At 43.0% G+C, this 20057-nt stretch overlaps 1 protein-coding gene across 1 annotated transcript in view; it reads left to right on the top strand.

The window, feature by feature from the left end:
- Positions 1–493: 493 nt before the first annotated feature.
- LOC135577068 (microtubule-associated protein 1B-like) overlaps positions 494–20057 on the top strand; it is a 116597-nt gene continuing 97033 nt past the window's right edge. Inside the window, exons 1-3 of the mRNA XM_065044728.1 lie at positions 494–571; positions 650–965; positions 6666–6767. Coding sequence (XP_064900800.1) covers positions 566–571; positions 650–965; positions 6666–6767 — 424 coding nt within the window. The 5' untranslated portion in view covers positions 494–565. The remainder of the gene's footprint in view (positions 572–649; positions 966–6665; positions 6768–20057) is intronic.

The following is a 20057-nucleotide window of genomic DNA, read 5'->3' as shown; positions in this document are numbered from 1 at the left end:
ACTCACACCTGGTCTCATCTGTTGATTCAGGGCGCGTGTCGCGTCTAGAGTTAACTCATCCCTCACCCCCTCTGTTGGGACGGGACAGGAGGGGAGGAAATATGGCTCACATTTTGCTGCAGTGATATAGTGAGATGCAGGAGACTGGACTCTTGGCCTTGGACAAGTGGAGCTGCTTTTTTCATCCAGTGTCAGGGGTGCAGCTGGAGCCCTCCCTGATGCTGCCTTTCCCAGATGAGCTCGCCAGGTCTGCCAGGGCATCACCTGTGGCTCCTCATGGCACGGCCACCATGCTTCAAGGCTGAGACCTTGGGAGGGACTCGGGGAGCAGGAGATGACCAAGCTAGCAGAGTGAGGCCCTGGGGGAACAAGGGACATGGGATGACCAAAACAGCAGGGTAAAACAGCAAGAGGGCACAGGGGAAGAATGCGTGTGCAAGGGACCTACGCCGTCCGGGGCAGCACGGGAGGAGGGGTCACGCGGCTGGCCGGGGCGCACCCCGCGTCCTTCCTGCTTCCGGGAGCCGCCGCGGGGAGGATTTGCCGCAGATGACATCAGCTGTGGATGCTGGTAAACTAGCTGTGCGGGGCTGCGCTGGCTCCCCCCCCCCCCCCCCAACCTTATTCTTCTCCTCCTCCTTCTCACCAGGTCCTGCACCGTCTCCGTATAAAAGCGCCGCCACCTCCCCGCCCACCCTCATTCCCTGCCTCCTGCGGAGCCACCGCCGAGCAGCCCTTCTCCCCCCAGCGCCCCGGAGCTGCGGGGTGGAGCGGGGTGCCCGCGATGGCCACCGTGGTGGTGGTGGAAGTGGACTCGGAGCCCTCCTGTAGCATCCCAGACCCCACCTCCTTCTCTCCTAACCTCTCGCATCGCTTCCTGGACAGCAAATTTTACCTGCTGGTGGTCATCGGCGAGCTGGTGACCGAGGAGCACCTGCAGAGGGCTATCACCAACATCGAGCGAGGTAAAGCGGCAGAGAGTGGGGCTGCCGCAGGCAGCGCCGCAGCCCCCCGGAGCCTCCACCCTGCTGATACCTTCCCCTTGAAAGCGGCCGCGATGAGGCCGCCCGACCCGTCGGGGCACCGCGGAGGGCAAGCTGACGGTCCCCGTTTTCTTCCCTTTCCGCGCGGGGCGAGCGGGGGCGCTGCCCGGGCTCGGCCGGCGGGGCTGGGGGCCTGACCACATCTTGTTCATGGTCGGGGTGACGCACACGGCACAGATACATGAGCTGTGAAGTCGTGGTCCCTGGTTTCTTTTTATTTCACGAGGGGCTCATCGTCTCGTCTGCGTGCACACCCCTCCCGCCCCGCCGGACTCTGAGCCCCTCCGTCGAGTGCAGGCGCCTGCCGGGGAGCCGCTCGCGGTGGTCAGCGGCTGCGGGCTGGACCCCATGCGGCGTCCGGCGGCGGCTCCCTGCTGCCGCCCGCACAAAGATCCGCAGTCGGCTCGGTGCATACCGCGCCCCGCTGTCCATCCCCAGGAGCGTCTGCCTTGCCGGTAGTAGCGAGCGAAAAGGGCAAGCCACCTCCTCACCGTTGTTGAGGCGGTGGGACTGCGTTTGCAGCAAGAGCCGAGCTCTCGCAGCACTCCGAGCCCATCTGCCCGGAGACAGCGGCGTATGGGCGTGGCGCAGTCCGCACTGCAGTCCCTATGGCAGCCCGCAGCGGACAAAGGGAGTCCGCGCTGCCGAAAAAAACCCGCGTCGGGGGCTAGGGCAGATGGGCTGCTAGGCGGCTGTTCGGCATTTCCCTCGGTTCCCCAGCAAACCTTTGTCCCATACCGTGAAACCATACCAGCGGGCTTCGGGGCATTTTCCTTCTCAGTGGCAAAGACTTCCTGAGCAGGAATGCAGCTGTGCCTATTGTGTCTAACTTTCGGCAACGAGACTTTTCTCTTGGCTGGAGAATTATTCAGGACCTAAGCTTTACATGCATATGCACATTTCTATAAAGAAAAAGATATGGGTAGTAAGACTAATACGTGAGTGCTCAACCTCATTATTGTCCAGCCACGGGATGCTATGATTCACTGTTTATTTGTCCTTTTCTTAAGACAGCAATACAGGAAGGTATCACAAGTGAAAAGACAGTTTTATACATTCTCTATGTGGTTTCTGATACAATAGATTTCAGTGTACATGGAGAGGGGAAAAAGCCCTGTTACCATAATAATGGTATGAAGCACAAAAAATTATTGCTGGACCCTATAGTTTGTTAAACTCAATTGATACATGATTTCATAATATATTTTTGTTCTGGGCTGGTGAAAACAGAAATATCAGAATCCTGCCATTGTTAGAAGGGAGAAAGAGACCTTGGAAAGGGGAATTGGTAGCAGCCTTGCCATATAGGTGTGGTTCAACAATCCAGCTAGGACTTCATTTGTTTCTATTGTTGTTTTCTCAACTATTGCTCTACTTGGCTCTTTCTCTTGATTTTTTTTTTTTTTTTTTTTTTTTGGTGACTGCGCCTCATCTCAGCTAACCAGCTTCACCGTGACCTGTTCATCTTTATCGCTACCATTGTCTCCTAGGGAGAACTACTGAGGCAGATGCTTTATCATTCAGAGCCTCTTGAGCATTGCACTTTCTTAATGCTAATTTTTGGTTGTGTCAGAAGTAAATTGGCTGCATTTAATTAAATTATTACAATTTATAGAGCAAAAGGATAAAACTTTTGCCCTCAAGACATTTGATGTCATTCTTCCTCTGAAGAAATGCTCTTCAGTCTCTTCTTGAAGCTTCTATTGTACAGTTACTGCTGCATAGCTCTGTTGCTGCTACCTCTTGCCACTAAGCATAACACTTACTTACAGTTTTAGATGTTCAGAAGGAATGCTTTGGCCTTTTTATTAATCATTTTAGATTAATCTGGTGTCAGATGATGTGATTGGGATTTTGCCTGCTAGGAAAAAACCTTGATAAAATTTTGAGGTGCGTTGTTCTGGATGAATATGCTGGGAGTCTGAAGCTTTATCTGTGTGTGGTAAATATGGGCTTGACTAATCTCTTTTTCATTGGAAAGTATGCTGTAGTCTGGAAAAATGGCTTCTTTCAACCTTTATTCTCAACAGAGCCTTAAATGCATTTAGGGTTCTTGATAACTCTACCTCACTGTCTTCTCTGGTACATCTCCTAAGTACCATCACTCAGAAGTGTGCATTCATGTGCTAAACTGTAGCACAACATGTCAAAGAAAATATCTGCTGATAACACATCAGTGGCATGATGCTACAAAACCCACTGCCATGCAGAGTAATTTCTTAATATATCATGAAGAGGGAATGGTGTGGCAAGCTGCATTTTCAATAATTACATTTAGGATGTCACTTTGCTAAGGGGACAATCCTCCAACCCACTGTCCACCAAAAAAGGAGAGAGCGAAGAAAAAGCTTCAAGATTTTTCCACTGATTTGGCAGATGCCACTGGGTGTGCCCTGTATGCTGTCTGATAAGTCCTATGCCTAGTGGCATTGCACTCCTAAGCCTTCAGAAAGAAATAGCTCCAGTTTGCTCCAATAGTTTCTTCCATGATGTTAATAATATACATTATTGGATTGACCTTGGATTTTTAGTTCCAGAATTACCTCTGTTCTACCCAAACCTGATTTGGTTATATTAATGTATATAATACTTTATACTACATTATAATGTATTTTCATAATTTTTGCATCCAGAATGCTGAATCATGCAGGTGCAGATTTGGAATATTGTATTAAAATCCCAACTTCAGTTTCTAGGACTACTGTGTGCATGGTATGTCTAAGTTTTTTTGCTGTTTGTTTTTTTTTGTTTTTTTTTTTTTTTTTGTTTTTTGTTTTTTTTTTTTTTTTTTTTGTTTTTTTTTTTTTGTTTTTTTTTTTTTTTGGCAAGGGGGTATTTATTTCAGATTGAGTCCTGTATTTTGTACATTGCCTGGCTCAGCAGTCTGACTAATCAGAATCTTATCCCTACTGCAAATTTGGATTAATGAGAAAAGCAGCTAGGGATGGATGCTGGATAGATGCTATCATTAGCAGCATTGCTGAATCATAGTCCATATTGCTTAATTGACCTCTGGAAAGTTTTATAGTCTCCCCACACAAGCTTACTGACAGAGGACAGTGATCTGTTTATCTTCTAGCTTCTTCAAGTTCAGCATTCATTCATTCAGAGTACTTCAGCTTTGTGATCAATGTCAGTTTGCCAGTCATAGTTTTCATATGCACTGTACATGTGTGGTATTATATCATATTTACTTTCTTGCTCTCAAATGTTCCAACACCTGGAATACATTAAAGCCTGCTGAACTGTATTTGTCTGCCAAAGCCACACTCCAAAAATGCACCATATGGCAAAGAGATTTTTGAGAAATGAAAATAAGGAGACCTACAGAAGAGACTCACTACTTATGCCTCTGAACAATGATGTATAATTCAGGAATTGGAGGTGGCTGGTTATAGTTCAGTTATTTTTTTTCTTCAGTGGTTATGAAACACACAGGTGATACTGTATTTCCAAATTTATTTAGTTTCAAATGGCAGCTACTTCATAGCTGGTAGCATATCCCAGTAAGAAACATGCTCCTACCTTGACTGGGATGCTGACAAGGAAAAACCCTAGATGAATTCTCCCTGAAGAGGCTTCAGGCTCCTGAAATGCAGATGTTCATATTTGCGTGGAGAACCTACCCAGAGCTGTAGTGGGAGACCAGCAGCACAGATCTGGTTTCTCTGCTCTTCCCCCTCTTTCTTCTCCTGATCCTTCAGTCCTACAACATGGCTTCTGCCAGCATGAGGCTTGACATTTCTGCTGCCTTGAAAGAGAATAAAGCATGAGAGGCAGCATTGACAGTAGAGTTTGCAACCTGAAAACCTATCAGGGTTACCAGCGGAAGTGTTAGTGGTAGTCTCATGGTAAGGGGTTGGCCACACACCTCTTCAGGCATCTCCTCCACCCCAAAGTGATTTAACTCAACAGTTTCATGCAAAAACATGGTCAGGCATGTGGGGAGGGGTCACTAGACACTTCTTTGCCTGCAGTCCCTTCTGCATTTGCCAGCTAATTTGTGTAAGTCTAATGATATTCCTCTAGGAAAAAAAACCAAAAAAACCAAAACAAAACAAAAAAACAAAAAACAAAACAAAAAACAAAAACAAAACAAAACAAAAAAAAACAAACAAAAATCACTATGATGTTGGTGTTCAAAATAGCAGCAGTGCCTGGGCTTACCAGTAGTGCAACTGCCTGCTCATTATTTTCAAAACAAAACAAGAAAACTATAGAATAATCTTAAAACATGTTCTCCAGTTAATTTGTTGTGGGGTTTTTTGTGTGTTTTTGTGGTGTTGTGGTTTAACCCCAGCTGGCAACTAGGATCATGCAGCTGCTCCCTAATCCTGCCCTGAGTAGAATGGGGAGAGAATAAAAAAAACCCAAACACCACCACCCAAACTCATGGGCTGAGATAAGAACAGTTTAATAAGATATCAAAGGAAGAGAAAATAATAATAGAATATACAAAACAAATGTTGCACAATGCAGTTGCTCACTGATCATGACATTGATAGCCCGTTCGTTCCTGATCAGTGGTATTTTTTCCCCCTGGACTACTCCAGTTTATATACTGAGCATGACATCATATGGTAAGAAATACCCTTTTGTCCATCTTGGGTCAGCTGTCCTGGCTTTGCACCTTCCCAGCTTCTTGTGCACCTGGTAGAGCATGGGAAGATGAAAAATACTTGACTACCTGACAACAACCAAAACATCAGTGTATTATCAACATTCTTCTCATACTAAATCCAAAACACAGCTACTAGAAGGAAAATTAACTCTATCCCAGATGAAAGCGGGACTGTGTTTTTTTAAATTTAGTCATCAAAATCTTATGGTAGGAAACTGTAAATTTGTCTTTTGGCTGCAGTGATTTTTTTTTTTTTTTTTCCTGGTCAAATTTCAGTCCTTAAAATATATTTTGAAATAATACATTTAATGATCATATATATGTCAAGTGTCTCGCTTTCTAAGTAGCTGGGGTGAAAACGGCAGGGAATGAAGATGCAATGTTTATTTTTTAGAAGAAAAAGTCAAACGTGGCAGTTTAAAATCTCAAAACTAGAATTTGGATATTTTATAAATAAAAGATCACTTAAATTTTGATTCAAAATATGGGATGCTTCAAAGCTTTTGAATGAAGAACTCAGCTATTTAATACTTGGTATTTAAATATTAATTTGCAACATGCTATGTGATGCTGTCTTTTTTTTCTTGCAGGTACAAATACAATGGTCTTGCAATAGGACTAACATATCCCCTGAGTGATTTACTCTTTTCAGTTTTATAAATCAGTGTATTGCTATTTTAAAGTCAATTCCAGGACATCAATAACTTCTCATAATGTAGTTACTACGATGTGGGAACCAGCAGTCCTAAAGCAGAAGCCTTAAAGGATTGTTACCTTTTGGAAAGGCAGATTTCCTCTTGCTTGTGACTGATCTCTGTCCAGAGTGCTTCTTCTGAGCGCTCAGCACTTTGCAAAGGATAGCTGCGTGGCTTGAAAGGAAGAGAGGCTGGTTTTGGAATTTAGAAATATGTAAATAACATGAATGTAAATGGAGAAATAATCAATTAAAACTTCCAGTGCTCATATATCAAGCTAGATGTGTTTTGCATTTTGAATTTTAGGAATCCGATCGTGGGACACAAACTTGATTGAATGTAACTTGGATCAAGAACTGAAACTCTTTGTGTCTCGCCATTCAGCTCGATTCTGTCCTGAAATTCAAGGTGAGTTTTTGAAAGTTTTTGACAATTTTTTTTTTTTTTTAAGAACAGAGTTATTAAATACACTCAGGTATTGGATGGAGCACTTTAATTTGTGATTATTTATAATGAATACTTTTTTATTTCTTTTAAGATATGGCTTGAAAATTATAGTTTGTTTTAACTTTCTGAAAACAGGAAATGTCTGAAACTTTAAAATAATTAGCCTTTTAGGTTAGCTTCATGTATCTTACCATGATTACTTTGGCAGTAGATGTTAGTTTTAGGTCCCTATTAAAGTTAAGTGAAACTCACTTTTTGACTGAACAGTTTGTTCATGTAGCACCAATCCCGTAGTCCTGGAGACTGAAGCTGTTCCTTACTGTGGTAGGTAGAGCACATACAGAAAATAACCTGAAAGGTTAGTTCTACAGTTTGACAGAGCCATAAATGGTGTCATGGCTGTTGTATGAGTGTGGCTCAAGCCCCATGTTTGTCCCTAAAGAGCTTGGACTTTTCTCTTTCTTGGTATGAAAAAACTGAGGGGTGGAGGGTCTGTCTTGATTCACAGGAACTTTCTTTGGCTTATATGAAGAAATTAGAATTTTACAGAGCTCACGAGACTAAATCTTCTCTTCTGATGATGCCTTTTCTTCAAGCCTGTCCTTCATTTAGAGGATTCATAAAATAAAAAAAAAAATCCAACAATTTTGTGAAGTGTAAAATTTTATTTTATTCTGAGTGCATGGGAATCAAGTGTTTGGTAAGGTTTCTAACATCTCATTACTTTAACACAAATGCTAAGTGAGTATCTGTGAAATTAATCTTGGTTTTCATATAAAAAATACATAGCCTTCTCCAAGGAGTATAGATTGCTTTCTTTGGTGAAATTATTGTGGCCATGTGCACATTGACTAGTACAACCTAGTATTGATGAGTGTTATAAATTCTAGCTTCAGGAACATCTATGAAATATGGTGAAAAGGTCTATGAAATGTTTTATCATACTACTGCATCACATTTCTAAGGTCAGTTGCTATATGCTGTTGACAAAGAGATCCTGATGTCTTGCTAGCATAACATCATTGAACTGATGGTCTTGAATAATGTGCCAAAATGCCTTGTGTTACTAATTCTTCCTCTTGCAGCACAGATTATCTATAGAGAGTAAAACATTGCCAGATTTAAGAAAAAAATATACCTCTATGATTCTTCCCTTGGTTTGTAAAACAACAGAACCAATACAAGAATACTGAGTGTGAAGATTTAAGGTCAAGGCATGTAGTTCCCGAATTATATAGAAGTAAACTCAGGCCTAGAATGCAAATCTTTCATTTAAATTTAAATGTCATGAAGCAAATTCAATTTCTCAGTGACGTCAGTTGCCTTGTTTTACAGAGAGGGTATTCTGCTAAGTGATATTAGTAGAATTTATCCTTAAGGAATGCAATATGCAGTGCACCTCATTTTTAACATGTATGTGTTTTATTTTAAAACTTGGGGGGGGGAAGATCTTGTGGTTTTTGTTTAGCAAAAATATTCCAGTGTCCAGTGTGTCTAGTTTTTTTTGTCTTTTTTAGATGATACCTCGTGATAGCATTTCATTAATTAAAATAAAGCAAATATTCTGCTTTCATATGATAAATGAAATAAGATTGTGCACTTCTTTTTTTAACAGAAAGATTGTAGAATCCTCTAGGAATTTTTGTCTAGGAACTGTATTTTTGTTTGTTTTTTTCTTATTTGTCTAGAATTGCCTGTTTAGTCTGTCATTGTGTTGATTTGCAGCTTAATTGCATGTGACTGGAATTCATCAACATCTCTATGACAAGCAGTAAAAACATTTTGTGGAGAAGCCCACTGAAACCTTCAGAATCTCACTGCACAGATCAGAGGACAATATTTTAGTCTCATTAGTCTTTCTGGGTTTCTCTGATGTTGAATCTGCATGAAACTCCCTTGTGTCTTCTCTACTGTTTGATAAGAAGGAGGTTTTTTTTTCTTGCCTTTTTAAAATAAAATTTCAGAATGTTTGATTTCTGTTCAACAAATGTTGAGTGTTTAACCAGAGAAACTGGCAACATTTATCCTAAAGAGGATTGTAAGTATATATTCTCTTATGGTCCCAAACTCAGAAATTCTCTGGAATTTGGGTAACCAGGTGACATCTTGTCTAAGGAAAGTATTCATCCAAGATGATGGGGTAGTCTGTGGGATTTAATTAAACAACCTTTTTTTTTCAATCTTTTGAGTCTGAATTCTGTGCAGCTCAAACATAGGGACAGTTTGCTCTTGAGGAAGGATAGAGTCATTTAGTACCTCTGCACAGCTCTTAGAATAGTGAGGCCTGACTACTGGCTGAAGTCTTTTTGATTATAATGTTTATTATGGTAGTTGCAGTGCCAAATCAGTACATGCTTGTATGCTTTTCAAAGCAGTTTGAGGATACACACAGCAGCAATGTAAAGGGTAGGACTCTTTCTCCAAAAGGAAGCTTGGAGGAAACAGGGCCAACCTGTTCCCATGCCATATGCCTGCACTGTTGAAGCAGAGACAGGCAAGAGAATGTCTGTCAAAGCATTTGTGTGTTTTCACTTGAAGAATTTGAGGTCTAATCCTTCTTCATGTGTAGTGAATAGCAATGTACATATTGATATTGCAGGGAGTATGACCAGATCCCAACACTCTTTTTGTGCTCTTATCAAGGGAATGCATTGTCACAGTGGTATTTGTGCATTCTATATTCAGCTGCTGGGCAATTTATGGACGATTTTCCATGAAAAATAAGATTCAGAATGGAAATGACAGCAGATCTTTTCTGATAACTTGTAAAACAAGTGAGTTAGCAGACTCCTTAACGGTACCAAATATTGCAGAGTTGTTGGCAGGTGCTGCTGAAAAATGAGTAACAGAGATTATTTACTGGTTGCCAAGACAACAGGCAACATCTCTTAAAATGGATACTCCAGTGCTTGTCTCTGTTTTCTCTGTTAGGTACTGATGATAAATTCCATCTAACTTCAAAAGGACAAAAAATTCAAACTATGAGTTGTAAAACATACATGTTGGAAAAGGAACTGTGTGGTGGCGAGGCAGAGCAAGTGGAGGGTCTTGGAAAGAACTGTTGAAATTGCATCTGTTGCTACCAATCTTAATTAAAAAAGTTTCAGCTACATAAAGCTGAATGTCCTGCTTCACGAAAGACCGAGTAAAAGGATTTTGTGTGTGGATGAAACCGCTGAGGGCCCTTCTGCAAGACTTCCATACTTGTCATTTTGTCCACTAGCTTCTACCTGGGGACACTTGACTGTATCATTGGTGTGTATTCAAATCCTTGTATAGATTAAAATCTGTTTTATTTCAGTAGCTGTGCAGTAGCTAGTCGCTCCAACTCTTCTAAGAAACAACTGCTCAAGCAATGCAGCGTGGCTACTTGGTATTGTGTCCTGTTGTTATGAAGAACATGTATTTGTGGAAGGCATGTGTCATGGTTTAACCTGAGCTAGCAATACAACCACGATAGCTGCTTGCTCACCCCCCTCCCAACCCCCCAAACAGGGGAGATAATCAAAAGGGAAGGGAGAAAATTGGAATGAGATAAATACAGTTTAATAAAATAACTAAATATTAATACACTACTAGTAAATATACATTTATATAAAATATAAATAGAATATAAAATAAAAGATACTCAGTGTAATTCCTCACGAACTCCGTCCACAATGAGCAGCCAATACCAGGAAATAGCACCTGGTCCCAACAGCCAATCCCAGAGAGAGAAAAGAGGAAAAAAGGCAGAAAGGCCCACAAACCTCTGCAAAACATCAGGATGGCAAAAGGCTGAGCTAACAGAAGTCCTGAACACAACTCCCCCAGCTCCGAAATAAAGAGCGAAGAAAGCCAACAGAACACGAGAGAGAGACCGGAAGATACGGACTCTCCTTAAATATGAAGCATGACATTAATGGGATAGAATACTCTTATTGATCAGTCTGGATGTCATTCAAGGTCTGCCCCATCTATGCCCCCCTTCCTCGATGCCTCACACCTGTGGGCAGAGCACTCAGAATGTCCTTGGCTCTAAGACCAGAACAATTCAAAACATTAACTCTGTCCCAGGGTATTATCTTCTTGTTCTCAAACTAAGTCTAAATAATGACCACTCTAGCTATGAAAAAGAAAGGTTTCTAACTCCATGAAGAAAATTAACTCATTTTCCGTCAAACCAGCACATTCCACCCCTTATTCCACACAATTTATGGCATGCTTAGGCCTTATCAATACATTCTAGTTAATTACTACTGCTATATATATACAAATGTACATATATACATATACACATATATACATATATATACATATATATACACAGATGTAATTCATCATTCTCTTAGTCCATGGACCATCCTTTCGAAATGTTCATTAAGTTCATTTAGTTAATGACTTTAAGCTTCACTTACCACAGCAGTCTCCCAGGGCTGGAAAGATGGTGTATCTCATGCAGCTAAGTGCTTCCAGGTCCTTGGACAAAGACAATCCCACAAATGGGTTTGCCTTTGCCTGAGACAGGAGTAACCCAGACTGCCTTCCCTAACATATTTTTCATGTGTACCACAGGGACTTTATCTCCTTCTACAGTACATAGAATTTCTAATTGGGCAGGCCTGGCTCGATTGATTGATCCTCTAGTGTCGACCAACCAAGTGGCTTTTGCTAAATCTGAATCCCACTTTTTGAAGGTTCCAGCACCCATTGCCTTTAGTGTTTTTTTTTTTGTACCTTTCAATTTTCCCAGAGGCTGGTGCATGATAGGGGATGTGATATACCCACTCAATACCATGCTCTTTGGCCCAATGGTCTATAAGACTGTTTTTGAAATTAGTCCCATTGTCTGACTCAGTTCTTTCTGGTGTGCCATGTCGCCAAAAGACTTGCTTTTCAACGCCGAAGACAGTATTCTGGGCTGTAGCATGGGGTACGGCATATGTTTCCAGCCATCTGGTGGTTGCTTCTACCATTGTAAGTACATAGTGCTTACCTTGACGTGTTTGTGGAAGTGTAATGTAATAAATCTTCCAAGCCTTGTATTTTAACCATCACCCTTCATACCATACAGGCTTCAAACATTTGGCTTGTTTGATTTCGGCACATGTTTCACATTCATGGATAGCTTGTGAAATAGTGTCCATAGTCAAGTCCACCTCTAGATCACGAGCCCATTTATATGTTGCATCTCTTCCTTGATGACCTGAAGCATCATGGGCCCATTGAGCCAGAAAAAGTTAGAATAATAGAATCATAGAATGTCCTGAGTTGGAAGTGACCCACAAGGATCATTGAGTCTAACTCCTGTCCTTGCACACGACAACCCCACAGTTCACACCATATGTCTGAGGGTGTTGTCTAGTCTCTTATTGAATACTGTCAGGCTTGGTGCTGTGACTACCTCCCTGGGGAGCCTGTTTCAGTGTTTCACCACCCTCTGGTTGAAGAACCTTTTCCTAATGTCCAGCCTAAACCTCCCCTGGCACATCTTCCTGCCATTTCCTCGGGTTCTGTCACTGGTCACTAAAGAGAAGAGTTCAGCACCTATGCTTCCTTCTCCCCTTGTGAGGAAGCTGTAGATGGCGATTAGGTCTCCTCTTAGTCTCCTCTTCTCCAGGATGAACAAACCAAGTGACTTTAGCTGTTCCTCCATACGGCTTCCCCTCCAAACCCTTCACCAACTTCATAGCCCTCTTCTGGACACTCTCCAGTAGCTTAATAGCTTTTTTATACTGTGGTGCCCAGAACCTCACACAGTATTCCAGGTGAGTCTGCACCACTGCAGAGTGGAGTGGGACAATCACCTCCCTCGAACAGCTGGCAATATTGTGCTTGATGCACTCCAGGACATGGTTGGCCCTCTTGGCTTCCAGGGCACACTGTTGGCTCATATTCAACTTGCTGTTGACCAGAACCCCCAGGTCCCTCTGCAGAGCTGCTTTCCAGCATCTTGTCCCCCAGTCTGTATGTACAGCCAGGGTTGCCGTGTCCCAGGTGCAAAATCTGGCACTTGCTCTTGTTTAACTTCATGCGATTGGAGATTGCCTAGTTCTCCAATTTGTTCAGATCCCTCTGCAGGGCTTCTCTGCCCTCAAGACTGTCGACAGGTGCCCCCAGTTTTGTGTCATCAGCAAACTTACTAAGCAATCCTTCAAGTCCTGATTCTAAGTCATTTATAAAGACACTGATGAGTATTGGCCCTAAGATGGATCCCTGTGGAACCCTGCTGGTGACTGATCGCCAGCCCAACATAACTCCATTTACTAGAACCCTCTGAGCCTGGCCTGTCAACCAATTGTTCACCCACTGCATTGTGTGTTTACCCAGCTGTATGCTGGCCACCTTGTCCAGGAGGATACTGTGAGAGACAGTATCAAAGGCTTTACTGAAATCCAAAAAGATCACATGGATGGGCTTCCTTTGGTCAATTAGGTGGATAACCTTGTCGTAGAACGAAATTAAGTTTGTCAAACAAGACTTTCCCCTCATGAACCTGTGCTGGCTGGGACCAATGACTGCATTGTTGTTCAGATGTTTTTCAATAATTCCCAGAACGATCTTCATGATTTTGCCATTTTCCCACCTCAGCTACTTTAATCTCAGGAGCCTGATCCACTTGCTTCTTGTTTTGATGTTCTTCACTGGCTTGACTTTTAGGCACGTGAGCGTCTACATGATGAACTTTTACAGGCAGTCTCTCTAGCCAGGCAGCAATGTCTTGCCACAGTGTGGCAGCCCAAATGGGTTTACCTCTGCATTGCCAGTTGCTCCTCTTCCACTTCTGTAACCACCCCCACAGGGCATTTGCCACCATCCATGTGTCAGTGTAGAGATAAAGTCCTGGCCACTTTTCTCTTTCAGCAATGTCCAATGCCAGCTGTATGGCTTTTACCTCTGCAAATTGACTTGATTCACCTTGTCCCTCAGTGGCTTCTGTGACTCGTCGTGTGGGACTCCACACAGTAGCTTTCTGTCTCCAATATTTTCCTACAAGCCGGCAGGATACATCTGTGAAAAGTGCATACCACTTTTCATTCTCTGATAGTTAATTATATGGTGGTGCTTCTTCAGCACGTGTTATTTCTTCTTCATCTGGTGACATTCCAAAGTCTTTACTTTCTGGCCAATATGTAATCACTTCAAAGATCCCTGGGCAACTGGGACTCCCTATTCAAGCTCGTTGTGCATTCCACTTACTCCATGTAGCGTTGGTTGCACGATGCATAGAGGGAACCTTCCCTTTGAACATCCAGCCCAGCACCGGCAGTTGAAGTGCTGGGAGAAGCTGTGCTTCAGTACCAATCACTTCTGAAGCAGCTCAGACCCCTTCATATGCTGCTAGTATCTCTTTTTCAGTTGGAGTATAGTTGGCCTCGGATCCTTTGTGTTCTCGACTCCAAAAACCTAAGGGTTGACCTCGAGTTTCTCCTTATGCTTTTTCCCAGAGGCTCAAAGTTGGGCCATTATCTCCATCTGTAGTGTAGAGCACATTTTAAACATCTAATCCTGTCCAGACTGGCCCAAGGTCTACTGCATGAGTTATCTCACGTTTAATTTGTTCAAAGGCTTGTCATTGTTCAGGGCCCCACTCAAAATGGTTCTTTTTCTGAGTCACTCAATAGAGAGGGCTCACAATCTGGCTGTAGTCAGTAATATGCATCCTCCAAAAGCCTACAACACCCAAGAAAGTTTGTGTCTCCTTTTTATTAGTAGGTGGAGACATAGCTGCAGTTTTGTCAGTCACATCAGTTGGGATCTGACAATGACCATCTTGCCATTCTATTCCTAAAAACTGGATCTCTCATGCAGGTCCCTTGACCTTGCTTCGTTTTATGGCAAAACCAGCATCCAAAAGAATCTGAATTATTCTCTCACCTTTCTTGAAAACTTCTTTCGCTGTGTGACCCATACGATGATGTCATCAATATATTGCAAATGTTCTGGAGCTTTACCTTGTTCCAGCATGATTTGGATCAGTCCATGTCAGATGGTAGGGCTGTGTTTCCACCCTTGAGGCAAGCAATTCCACGTGTACTGGATGCCCCTCCAGGTGAAAGCAAACTGTCGCCTGCACTCTGCTGCTAAAGGAATAGAGAAAAATGCATTAGCAATGTCAATTGTAGCATACCACTTAGCTGCCTTTGACTCCAGTTCAAACTGCAGTTCTAACATGTCTGGCACAGCAGCACTCAATGGTAGTGTTACTTCATTCATGCCGCGATAGTCTACTGTTAGTCTCCACTCGTCACTAGACTTACACACTGTTAGCAGGTGAGTAAGTCTTACTGATCACACCCTGGCTCTCCAGTTGACGAATCAACTTTGAATATGAATCAAAGAGTCTCTATTGGTGCGATATTGCTGGCGATGCACCCTCATGTAGCAATTGGCACATGCTGCTCATCAACCCTCAGCAATCCTACAACAGAAGGGTCCTCTGAGAGACCAGACAAAGTAGACAACTGTTCAATATTGTCAGTGTCCACAGCTGCTATACCAAACACCCACCAATACCCTTTTGGGTCCTTAAAATACTTTCTCCTGAGGTAGTCTATGCCAAGGATGCACGGAGCATCTGGGCCAGTCACAATGGAATGCTTTTGCCACTTTTTCCCAGTTAGGCTCATTTCAGCCTCCACTACAGTCAGTTCCTGGGATCCCCCAGTCACTCAAAAAATATTGATGGATTGTGTTCCTTTATAGTTTGAGGGAATTATCGTGCACTGAGCACCAGTGTCCACCAAAGCTTTGTACTCCTGGGGGTGTGTTGTACCAGGCCATTGTATCTGCACAGTTCAGTAAATTCTGTTGTCCCTTTCCTCCGCCTGGCTGGAGGCAGGGCCTCTCTAATTTGTGTTACGCACATTCTATGGGTATGAATTAGAGGTTCCTTCAAGAGGATCAGAATCTCTTCTACCCTTTCTGGAAACTAGAACAGCCATTACCTAGGAGTTTTTCCTTTTAACTCATGTACTCTTTCCTGAAGTGCTGAGGTAGGTTTTCCATCTCACTTCCTCATGTCTTCTACCTGATCACGTAAGAAAAAACACAGTGTGCCTCTTTTTGTGGACTACTTCTGTCCTCTTTCTTGGGACTGGAAGTGCCTTCTCCTAATAGCTGAAGCATAGGTTTGTATGGGTCATGAATGGAACCTGTCTTCTCTGAGTGCTTTGATTTTCTCTAACAGCTTTTTGAACCAGTCATCAGATTTTTCACACAGTTTCTCCACAGTTGAGACACAAGCCTGTATAGAGGTAGTGAGGTTGTCCTCTAAGTCCCAAAGTTGGTTAATCACTTCAGTCACATTTTGTTGAATTGTAGCTGCCCAGGATATTGATGCCAATGACCTAGCATATGCCGATGGTGCACTTTGTACAAACCTGTGCCAGATGGGTCCTGTACGAAGGATTCTATCTGGATCTGTTCCCTCCTGACTGTTTGGCTCAAAATAGATTATATCCCCCACAGCTAATTCTCTCAGGAACTGGATACCTCTCTCCATAGTATTCCATTTCCCTGGATTACATATAACATCTTCCTTGAAAGGAAACCTTGCCTTCATGGCTGTCAGGAGTCGACTCCAGAGGGTGGAGTTGTTCTCTCTTGCAATTGCCCTATCAAGGTTCGCATCCCTTGACAGATCCCAGCTGCTTGACTTCCCTACCGTCTAGTTTCAGACCATCAGCTCCATTATCCCAGCATCAGAGCAGCCAGGTTACAACATTCTTGCATTTATGATGGCTGAAATATTTTTGCATATCTCTCAGCTCACTTTGAGAAAAGAATCGAGTGGTTACCTCTGTTGATGATGCCCCTTGGCTATTATCAGCAGTGCGAGTAGTCTTTCTTGTGACTCTCTTACAAGGGACAACTGATGCTGACATGGGCTTGCTTTCTTTTGATTTCTTTATAGTGCCTGTTGTGGAGGTTGCAGCAGCACCAGTGCCCAGTCTGGGGAGGGTGCAGTAGCTGCCTTGTCAGTCACTGAGGCTGGAGAAGCGGCAGTGCCTGCTGTCGGTGGAGCAGTAGCTACAGGGGCTGGAGCAATGGCCTTGACTGCTTTGCTCTGTGGAGGAACTGGAGCTGCTTTGGCTGCCTTGCCCCATGTAGGGAGGGCAGTAGCTGCAGCAGCTTCCTTATGAGCTGACGTGCCTGTCACTGAGGTTTGAGCAAACGCAACATATGTCTCAGGAGTTGGAATAAATGCCGTCCTATTTAGTCTCATCTCTCTTATCACTAGCACAAACTGGCATACATTCAGCAGACCTGACAATACCAACAGGGTGTGATCAAATCCCCAAAGATACTCGAAATTCTCAAACACTTCTGTAATCTGTCCTAACGAAAAATGAAAGGTGTTGTTAGTTAGCTTTTCTATAGACTGGCTTGTCCAATTGGAAAACACATAGGTGTATTTCACTGTAATCTCTACTGGAAGTTTCTCTAGATACAACAGTAATGAATATAAATTCACTGTCAGCTGGAGTATGATAAAATAAACCAGTGCCAAGCCGCACAGCAGAATCATCACTGTAGACCAGTTTCCAGATGTGGTAAGCTGCACAAACGTATTAGTAAAATATACCCAGCACAAATAAGGTACTGCAGAACACACTGTAGAGCATGGGGTGTCATGTAACTACTTCTACATTTATACAGTCCTAAAATGACATTCAGCTCTTGGAAGGCAACCACAAGGCTGATGTGACCCCCAGTGAAAATGAGTTTGACACACTTCATGCAGAGAGTAGCTGATACAACTTTTGCCACAGCAGTTTTAAACCAATATAATGAAATCTGCTTTAATCGTACCAGATTATGTCTGAAGCACACGGACCTGTGAGTATCTGAACCCTATGAGTTGGCACTGTGCCAAGAAAATTGAACCTGCATCACAGCAGTAAAACCACCAAAATCTCCAATTTTTATCCCTTTTTATTGTCAAATTTTAATGTTTTTTGCCTCACACTGGGCACCACACAAGCCTGTCATGGTTTAACCCAAGCTAGCAATACAACTACGATAGCTGCTTGCTCATCCCCCTCCCCACCCCACAAACAGGGGAGACAATCGAAAGGGAAGGGAAAAACTTGGAGGGAAAAACTTTGATTAAGATAAACACAGTTTAATAAAATAACTAAATACTAATACACTACTAGTAAATATATATTTATATAAAATAGAAACAGAATATAAAATAAAAGATACTCAGTGCAATTCCTCACGAACTCCGTCCACACTGAGCAGCTATTCCCAGGAAACAGCACCTAGTCCCAACAGCCAATCCCAGAAAGAGAAAAGAGGAAAAAAGGCAGAAAGGCCCACAGGCCTCTGCAAAACATCAGGATGGCAAAAGGCCGAACTAACGAAAGTTCCAAACACAACACCCCCAGCTCCAAAACAAAGAGTGAAGAAAGCCAACAGAATGCAAGAGAGAGACTGGAAGATCCTGACTCCCCTTAAATATGAAGCATGACTCTAATGGGATGGAATATTCTTATTGATCAGTCTGGATGTCATTCAAGGTCTGTGGGCAGAGCGCTCAGACAGTCTTTGGCTCTCAGACCAGAGCAATTCAAAACATTAACTCTGTCCCAGGGTGTTATCTTCTTGTTCTCAAACTAAGTCCAAATAATGACCATGCTAGCTATGAAAAATAAAGGTTTCTAACTGCATGAAGAAAATTAACTCATTTTCAGTCAAACCAGCACAGCATGTTTCCTGTCTGAGAAGTACCAGAAGATTTCTTGTTGCCCATAAATCAGAGGTTGGGCTTGAGTCCTTCTTTACCTGTGCCCAAGACTTTATTTTCACCAATCTGCACTCCGGTCACGACTGGTGGTCCCCAGAGCTCAGTACTGGGGCCAGTTCTGTTTAATATCTTTATCAATGATGAGGGGATTAAGTGCACCCTCAGTAAATTTTCAGATGACTCCAAGTTGGGTGGGAGTGTTCATTTCCTCAAGGAAAGGAAGGCTCTACAGAGAGATCTGGACCATCTGGATCATTGGGCTGAGGCCAATTGTATGAGGTTCAACAAGGCCAAGTACCAGGTCCTGCACTTGGGTCAAAACAACCCCATGCAACGCTACAGGCTTGGGGAAGTGTGTCTGGAAAGCTGCCTGGAGGAAAAGGACCTGAGAGTATTGGTTGAATTGGCTGAATATGAGCTTGCAGTGTGCCCAGGTGGCCAAGAAGGATTATATCATTCTGGCTTGTATCAAAAATAGTGTGGCTGGAAAGACTAGGGAAGTGATTGTACCCTTGTACTTGGCATTGGTGAGGCTGCACCTCAAATACTTTGTTCAGTTTTGAGCTCCGCACTACAAGAAAGACATTCAGGTGCTGGAGCGAGTTCAGAGAACAGGAATGAAGCTGATGAAGGGTCTAGAGCACAAGTCTTATGGGGAACAGCTGAGGGAACTGGGGTTGTTTAGCCTGGAGAAAAAGAGACTGAGGGGAGACCTTATTGCTCTCTACAAGTATCTGAAAGGAGGTTGTAGCAAGGTGTCAGTCTCTTCTCCCAAATAACAAGTGAGAGGATAAGAGGGAATTGCCTCAAGTTGTGCCAGGGGAAGTTTAGATTGGATATTAGGAAAAATTTCTTCATGGAAAAGGTTGTGAAGCAATGGAACAGGCTGCCCAGGGAAGTGGTTGAGTCACAATCCCTGGAGATATTTAGGCATAGACATTTTGGTTAGGGACATGGTTTAGTGTTGTACTTGACAGTGTTGGCTTTATGGTTGGACTGAATGATCTTAAAGGGTCTTTTCCAACCTAAATGATTCTATGATTGTATGATTCTATGATTTTATCTCATATATTGGGAGAGGTTAATTTTAGTTGGCTGCTAGACTTGTTTTGTGTCTTAAAGTATTTCTGTCTTGAAAGAAAGAAAATGTAGACAGAATAGGACTTAAATAGGGAACTGAGCTGACTCATACTGCTGCAGCTGTGATTGGTGTCCCCCCCAGGGTGTTGCTGCAAGCAGTGCAAGGTTGCAGTGTCGGAGTTGCCCAGTGGTGCCGAAACAGGGGACCCTGGGTGTCCTTGCAAGGACAATTGGCAGGGGAGCACATGCGACACACTTGTGAGGGTTTTTTTTGGGGGTGGGGGAGATGCTGGGATTTTGGTGGCTCAGGAAGGATTACAGTGCAACAGCCTATACATTGGGATCCATGAGTTGTTGAAGTCTTCCTTTCTTAGTACTAATCAAAATTCCAGAGATGGGATAAGTGACTTTATCTTTTTTCAGCTAATAAATTGGTA

This window comes from Columba livia, chromosome W (genome assembly GCF_036013475.1).
Source record: "Columba livia isolate bColLiv1 breed racing homer chromosome W, bColLiv1.pat.W.v2, whole genome shotgun sequence".
NCBI lineage: Eukaryota > Metazoa > Chordata > Aves > Columbiformes > Columbidae > Columba > Columba livia.
The sequence above is the reverse complement of the archived record's forward strand: the minus strand, read 5'-3'. Positions and strand labels throughout refer to the sequence as shown.